This window comes from Cyprinodon tularosa, unplaced genomic scaffold (genome assembly GCF_016077235.1).
Source record: "Cyprinodon tularosa strain WSP-4 unplaced genomic scaffold, ASM1607723v1 ctg379, whole genome shotgun sequence".
Taxonomy (NCBI): domain Eukaryota; kingdom Metazoa; phylum Chordata; class Actinopteri; order Cyprinodontiformes; family Cyprinodontidae; genus Cyprinodon; species Cyprinodon tularosa.
The window spans coordinates 747,061-755,486 of NW_024039095.1; the positions used below are offsets into that span (position 1 = coordinate 747,061).

Sequence of the window (8,426 nt, forward strand, 5' to 3'; positions counted from 1 at the left end):
TGTTCTAGCTGCAAAGGGTGGACCGACGTCATATTGAACCCTATGGATTAGGAACGGGATGTCACTTAAGCTCATATGTGAGTCAAGGCAGGTGAGCAAATACTTTTGGCAATATAGTGTATCTTAGATACCTGCTTTTTGCAGACATCCTTTAGAAAATTGAAGCCATTATGTGATATTATAACATAGTAGGAGTTGAATGTGCTCACTGTCACTTTGTAACAAAAATAAATGTTTTTTGCTTTTTTTCTGAACAAATATTAAATACAAAAGAAAAAAAAAACCAAGTCAAGCTTATTTAGAGGCAATGAAGGGCACAGCCTTTCCTTTCAGGGTTGATACAGTTCTCTCATTTCATTAGTCTGTTGTGTAAGCAATGCTCTAAACCTACATGTTAAAAGTGATGTAGGTGGTGTCCATTAACTCTACACCATGTCTTACACTTGAATGTTTCATATAGAGGTAAATTTCATTCTCTTGATTTTCTCTTTTGTCCATTTGCTTGCCAGCACTGGCGCCCTGAAGTGTGCTTCTGTTGTGTTTGCCTGCTTACCTGCTGCTGCCTCGGGGGCCACGTATTTTTTTTTTGATCCTCCTTAATGACAGCGTGTATGAGGCGAAAGCAGACCGAGCAAGAGATAAAGGCCAGACGCAAACAATCTCCCAGTCTGCTGTCAGATAATGACAAGCATAACAAGGATCCTCTCAGGTTGTCTCTCCCATTATGAGCTGCCTTCTTTTGGGATTCAAAGCCACACTTGCTGCGCTTGACATTCACATCCATTCACAGAAGAACATAAAAAAAAAACTACACATGCCCCTGGCTGGACCCTTAGAAACAACACAATGCAGAAAAACAAGTGGCACAGCTGTAACCACAGAATAAGTTTCGACATTGACATGGAATTAGAGACTCTGTGACCCATTATGGTTTAATTAACGTTGGTATGCATGTGAACTTTGCAGTGACACAGAAGCCACACCAAACATTGAGCCAAGGCTTAATTAGTGAGGAACATGTATTCAAGGTGATAGTAGTTCCTCACCAAACTTTCACGCCAGCTTTCTTCTGCGTTTTCACTGTCAAACACAGTTCACAGTAATTTTGTTGTTTTGTTTGAGGAATAATTAGAGCCAGTCTGACCTTGGCTCCTGTTCTGCCTTAGCTCCACAAAGATCATTTTAAATAACTACCATTGAAAGTTTATTTTTGTTTTCATTACACAATAAAGAAATTTTGGGCTTCTTGTTTTTAAAGATATTGATAAAGAATACTACCTTTTATTTGATAAAACTATTCTTTTTTTTTTTTTAGAAAAAACTTTATTTTCCATCAGAGGGGAAAAGGTAACCCAAATGGAAGCTTATGCAAATGTAAACATAGAATTATGCAAAAGCAAAAAATAAATAAGTATAGGTTACTAGGCTATGAAAGAGTATTTTACAACTAGAAAAAATAGAGACATTTTTATATTAAAATTTTTATCAGAAGGATAACTTATAATAGAGAAGGAATTCAGGTGAATTTTAATTTAATATTCTAGCTCTTACAAATATTTACAAAAAGAAAATATGGTGCATTTTAAATACCCATTAAATACATTAGAATATTACTGAAAGGTGTATTTGATTCAGCAACAGATTTCACTGACAAATGATGCCCATTCAGATGTTTTCAAGCATTTCTTTTGTTAATGATGCTTTTCTTCTCAGCTAAAAAATAAATATTAAAATTGAATAAAAATCATTTCAAGGTATAGTGGAGGATTTTTGCGAAGTATTTAAATGACCCGCCCTCTCAACTTTAAAAAAGAAAAATGCTGTTGGTTCCTTTTTTAACTTCAAGAAAATCATTCTTATTGCCACATTGCCAGAGAGGACACTGTAAAAAAATAAAATAAAAAATGCACATGAACAACCCTGTTCCCGCTCCTGAGAGGAAACGTCTATTAAACGAATGAGAGAGCACGCACAAGCCCATTTCTCTTTGTGCATGCTCTGTTTAAAATTTGCTGTTTGCGTCGCTCATGCAAGCTTATTTTCCAATAGATTTGCAATTTTTCTAATATATCAGACTCACTACAAGGTAAGTGAAAATGAGGAAGAGTACGTAGGGGGGCCTTGCGTAAACATATCACCAGAAAGATTGACGATTAGGAGGACCACTTATTTTAATGATGCACACAGAAAAGCCTACACTATATCTTTCAGCTAGCTAAAGTTGGTTACATTCAACAAATTTCAATCAAGACAAAAGAAAATCTTGTATTCATTGAAAACGCCTTGTTTTTGTTGTCTTCAATAGGACCCCACAAATGGTTATTACAGTGTCAACACCTTCAAGGAACACCATACACCTACGATGGCAGGGAATCAGAGTGCCGAAGCCAGGAACCCCACCAATACCGGTACCCTTGGCAAGCAGAGAGTGCCAACAGGCATGTCCTTCACCAACATCTACTCCACTCTGGGGGCAGGCCCTAACCGCCTATACGACTACGGCCAGCGCTTTGTGCTGGGCATGGGTAGCAGCTCTATCGAGCTCTGCGAGCGGGAGTTCCAGCGTGGCTCACTCAGCGACTCCAGTTCTTTCATTGACACGCAATGCGACAGCAGCATCAGCAGCTATAGTAAGCCGGATGGCTACGTTCAGTTTGACAAAGACAGCAAGGCGTCTGCCTCTTCCTCTTCCCACTACTCCCAGTCCTCCTCACAGAACTCAGACCTCACCAGGCCCCTTCAGAAGCGCATGCAGACCCACGTCTGACCTTCAAAGAGAAAGGGGGTTTGATTGGGGAGCAACAAGCAGACAGGATTGTAAAACTGTTAAAGATTTCACCTGCAGGAGGCTCTGGAGTATCAGTAGTCTAGGTTTTTCCTCTGAATGGGATTCTGAAACGTTGAGTGGGCCCCACGCACCTTGTAACTTGCTTTGACATTAAAATGGCCCCAAAAATGAATTAAGAAGCCTTATATTTCCTTCACTCTCAAGTCTTTGACCACCCCCTCCTCATTTAGACCCAGAATACAGATGTGCCACAGAGAGCTTTTTTGCCAACACGAACAGTACAGGTTTTGAAGAACTTGCTCTATAGGTTCATATTAAGGGATCAGAAAGGATGACTTCAAGGCTTGGTGTGACAATCAGCTCTGCTGGCATGAACCAGATTTGCTTTCTGGAGATTGTTATACACAAATGAAAAGCTAGAATTTGGTGCAGCGCTCTGTACAAACTGCCAGACAATAAGTAAAAGCCAATGTCCTGACTCCCTACTGTAGTTTGAAGCACAACATTGAATGTGCATGCCATTTTCTAATTCTTAAAGCTATAACTTTGCAACACATCGACATTGCCACTTCAAACACTGTAAATGGCTAAATTGTTGGAAAACTTTTCCATCACATCTGCAGACATTACAAACCCCCGCCACCCTTTGTATCTGAGCCACGCTGCTGAGGAGATAAAAAGGAGCTGAGATCTCAGTTCAACTTCCTGAGTCATGTTTTCCCTTTGACACTCCGATAAAGAACATCAGTGTACATATTTGACCGTCATTTCTTTTCCAGCATTTAATTTTTTGCCTCTTATTTTCAACATGGATGGTGCAGAATTATACACCAGCGCCACATCATGTCCATATCTATTTTGCCTGGAGGGTCTGTTTTAAACTGGGTCAATGCTAACTTATCAAGCAAAATAAACAAACACTATCAGCTATCCAGCTTATGCGAAGCTGCATCCAACATGATTTTATGATACAAAATCCAGTTCCAAGGCACATGAAAGAGAAAAGCTTATAAACCGTATTGCATTTGTCCTTTTCTCCTGAAACCACTGACCCCAAACACCAATGATGAATGAAAAGTAAACATCATATTTTAGCTAGTTTTTGTGTGAATATCTCATCATTTTTGGCAGTATCAGTGTTGACACTGGGGCTTAGTGCGTTCTGACTGTATACCTACATGTGATTGTGCTGGTCGAACATGGCAAACAGATACTGAGAAGGTTTTATTTCTTTTTCTGCTTTTATTTTGGCTAAGAAACAGTGGAGGAAGGCTAATAGCTGTAATCTTCTCTTCAGTATGTGTTACATACATATTTCTGCACTACACAATAACTGATCCCATACTCACCCTTTAGCCTCTTAACATATAATCTTACACCAAAAATGTAAGTGACCCTTTGGGTAAATATTCTAGTAATGCTTTCAAGTGGGCTTTTATGAAAGAAAAAAAAGGTTGTCTCCAGTGAGTTTTTTAGAACTAAACTGTGGAAATTCCAATAGCCAAATAAGCCAAAGCCAATGATCATACAGGGGGTATAAATAAATTTCTGCCTGACAAAAACACACAAAAGTAAATAACTTATAGCCTCAAAGCTATTAGATTTAAGAAGAAACTTTTGGTACGTCTGTAAAGGTAAGATGTCATAGAATGGTTTTCTGGTGTCAGCACCATTGTAGCTTTGACCCTGCCTGAAATATTAGGGACAAAATACAAAATATTTTGCATTTTTTGAACCTCGCCAAAATTTTCTTTGAAATAAACATTGCAAAACACTACCAAAATATTATTTATAGCACAAAAAAGTAGTACAGACTTTCAAATCTAAATGTTGTGTAAAAATATACCAAATTTGGACTCAATCAGATGAATCATATTTATTTTAGAATGGTATTAGTGAGAAATTTCTTAGGCGGAGGGGCCAGTTTGGCACATTTATCCATAAATGTCACCAAACTGTGCCAAATATGTTTTTTACATAAATACTGGGGGTTTGGTAAAATTACGAGGTCACTTAGCAGCTGGACCCGCCGGTGGGTCCGTAGGGTTCAAGGGGTTAACAAGATGTAACCCATTTATATGTTTGATCATTGTGTTAAAGCAGACTTTGAAAAAGATGTAATGCACATTACCTTGCAAAAGTATTCACACTTCTTTGACCTTTTTATGGGTTTTTTTGGTTTAATTCACATGGAACAGTTTATTTTGAATTTGATGTGACAGCCCTCAACAAAGTGGGTTTAAATACGAAGCAGAGGGAAAATAAGACATATAGTTGACATAATTCTACAAAGAAAAATCATACAAAAAATGTGTCTGCATATGTATTCACCCTTTCTGAGTCGAAATTATGGAGAACCACCAATTGCTCAGATAAAGTCTCCTTCTGAATACCTCAAATTGTGGGTCCTACTGCCTGTTTCTAGCAGCTGTTTCTTCACATTACATGGGGTCAAAAAAAATACTCCTTCCTCTTCCTTGCTCCTTCCTAACTGTATGCACTAGTCAGAAAGCAGTTATGATGGTGACTGTTTAAACACTCCCACTCTATCACTATTCAGAAGGAGCCATTGCTTCTCCTGACTTATGTCTACATTTCTATTAGATCTATTTTAATATAGGAATTAAGTTTTATCTAAACACTCCAACACGGACTATATCTATTGCTTAAATGTGCATCTCTTTTATTTGTTTATCTCCCTGCATTTAGCTTCATCTATCTTACTATCAACTCTGACCAGCCTGTGCGTTACCTCATGAAGAAAAGCATCCAAATATGGTTATGTTGTATCTTTTTTGGGGGGGATATTGTGCTTTGGATGATGGACAGTGTTTGTTTTTCTACTAGCCAAAACATTTCAATTTATTTAAAGAGTTCTACTTTGGTGTTCACCTGCAGGGCACTTTTTTCCACATTGCAATTAACTCACACACAGCTGATTGGTGTTTATTAAAATTCTTCTTCTGATTTCAATTGACTGAACTTTATTTGATTTATGTGTATCATAGTACAGGCACCTAAATGCTAATGGCAGCTATTACTTTTCATAATGTTATCTAAAAAAATATATATTTTCCTTTTAAGAAATAAAATAAATCAAAGGTAGTTTTGTTTTTAAATGTAACAAAATGTTCAAGGGGTACGAGTATTTTTGCAAGGGTCTGTGTATTATAGAGTGCATCACATTTTTTGTACACACACAAGCTGTTTTCCTGCACTTGAGAGGTTTACTAAGGTTTGACTTTCGAAATACAATTGTTTTATATCCTTAAATATATGAATCGATACAAAACTGGAATAATTGACGCATGTAATTCTATCCTAGGACCTTTTTTGATGATGCTCTCTCTGGCAAATATACAAAATATAACAGGACACAAAGGGCAACCAGAATATTATTATAGGAAATCAAAGTAATTAATTTTAACTTAGTTTGGGTTGCTGCAGCCAGTTCACTTGGGTAATGATTTGTGAGCTTAAAGCCCCTGATTCACGAACCACAAAGCGCTGTATTTGAACAGAGGCAAACAGTTGTTGAAAGCACTTTACATGTGATCATATTCAAAATATTTGAATAGGGGTTTGCCACTTGAGTGGCAGTGGTGTGAACTAATTTTACAAATGGATTGATGCCCATTGTACAGCTTAAGACAAAAAGCTCTGTTTCAGTGCTGATAATCCTGCTTGGTTCTTTGCAGACTGTATATAAATCTCTAATACTGTCTTTCTCTGTATATATATATATTTTTTTTTTCTTTTTCTAGCTGCTATTTTCTTTTCTCTAAGATTTCAAAACAGCACATTAGAGCTCAACAAGCATATGGCATCGAAACTGCAGAGAGAGACAATAATGCTCTCTCTGTTTCCTTTCCAAAAGTATCATTAGACCTGTCTATTCTCACAAATTACATTGATGGTTTACAGTAGCTGCTTTCTTGTTTCCTAAAGATCCCAGAACCGACACTCTTCACACTGAGCACACACGAGGCTGTAAGATGGGCTTAGCCGGGGACAACTCTAATGTGAGATACAGTAAGAGGTTATTATTACGTCAGTCCCTGAGAGAAAAGCCCAGATGTTTAGCAGTACATTGCATTCAGCACAGTGATGTCTGTGAAATATATATTATATATATATATATTTGTGCCATTTCATTTATTGGCTATACATGTTTCTCATAATGTTATTGTGTAAATATATATATATATATATATATATATATATATATATATATATATATATATATATATATATATATATATATATATATATATATATATATATATATATTAGTTATTACCACAAACGGGGAATTTCATTTATAGTTTTTCATGGGGCTGCTCAGTGGAGAAGTGGATAGCACTGCTGCCTTGCAGCAAGAAGGTTCTGGGAACGATTCCTGACCCAGGGCCTTTCTGCATGGAGTTTGCATGTTCTACCTGTGCATGCGTGGGTTCTCTCTGGGTACTCCGGCTTCCTCCCACAGTCCAAAAATGGGACTGTTAGGTTAATTGGCTTCTCTGATGTCTCCTTAGGTGTGAATATGTGCGTGAATGGTTGTTTGTCCTGTTTGTCTCTGTGTTGCCCTGTGATGGACTGGCGACCTGTCCAGGGTGTACGCCTGTAGACAGCTGGAGATAGGCACCAGCACCCCTCGCGACGGGGCTGCTTGGGATAAGAATGGATGGATGGATTGTTTAGTTTTTCATGTTTGGATAGGTATAGAACAGATATATTTTTCCCAAACATTATTTCCTACACCAATGTCTACATGTATCCATCTGTCCGTCAATCTGCCCATCCTACACTGGTTTGGCTGGTCCCCAATTAAAACCTGTTCAGTAAATTCATTGTGAAGATTTATATTAAACTGTAAATTTCCAACAAAAACAGCACTGTATAATCTCAAGAAATTTGTGTATGAAAAAGTATTACTAGTACTCTTTGACCAGAAGAATGTATGGCAACTCATAAATATAATAACAGTACAGTAAATTATACATTTATCTAGGCAAACATGGCATTCATCAATATTATCTTTGAATATTTTAAAATCTTTAAAAATGCACATTAAAAAAATCAAGAATGGGACAAATTTGCTGTCCTCTACAATCTACAGCTTCTGCACTGATCCAAACCTAATACATTTTCCCAGTCCAACGAACCTGCACTCTGCACAGCAAACAGATAAATATTTGATAAGCCTGCCTTCTGTCTCATTCACCCCCAAATGGCAACCACAATGGTGGGCATGGGAGTACTACGGGATTTAAGTGGCATGTTAGTCCCTGGAAATCAAAGCCCTTGTTGGAGAACTCTGTGTGTCCCATTCACCTGTGAACAGCTTGCCCGCTGGTGCTGGCGCTGACTGTTTGCCTGGCTTTGAGTGTTACACAGATGCCAGGGCATAACAGATGATTAAACACAACGACCCAGAACAATTACAAGGGGTTGCTGCCCTTTTGTGATAAAACAGGACAAACCTCTCAGAGTGCAGGATGCAGTGTGGTTCAATATTCAGGTATGCTAAGGACAAGCCTCTAATAACTCTTCCAGTGTGGAAGGCTAAGCTCATCAGTATAACAGAAAGCAACATATAAACAGCACTACAAATTTTGCTCAGTCTGGATACAATGAA

At 37.8% G+C, this 8,426-nt stretch overlaps 1 protein-coding gene across 12 annotated transcripts in view; it reads left to right on the plus strand.

Annotated features, from left to right (window-relative positions):
* kirrel3b (kirre like nephrin family adhesion molecule 3b) overlaps positions 1-4,315 on the plus strand; it is a 211,151-nt gene extending 206,836 nt beyond the window's left edge. For all 12 annotated transcript variants that reach the window (XM_038296858.1, XM_038296859.1, XM_038296865.1 and 9 more), the window contains one exon: positions 2,306-4,315. In XM_038296858.1, the coding sequence (XP_038152786.1) occupies positions 2,306-2,767 (462 nt within the window). In that variant the 3' untranslated portion in view covers positions 2,768-4,315. The remainder of the gene's footprint in view (positions 1-2,305) is intronic.
* The last annotated feature ends 4,111 nt before the right edge of the window (positions 4,316-8,426 follow it).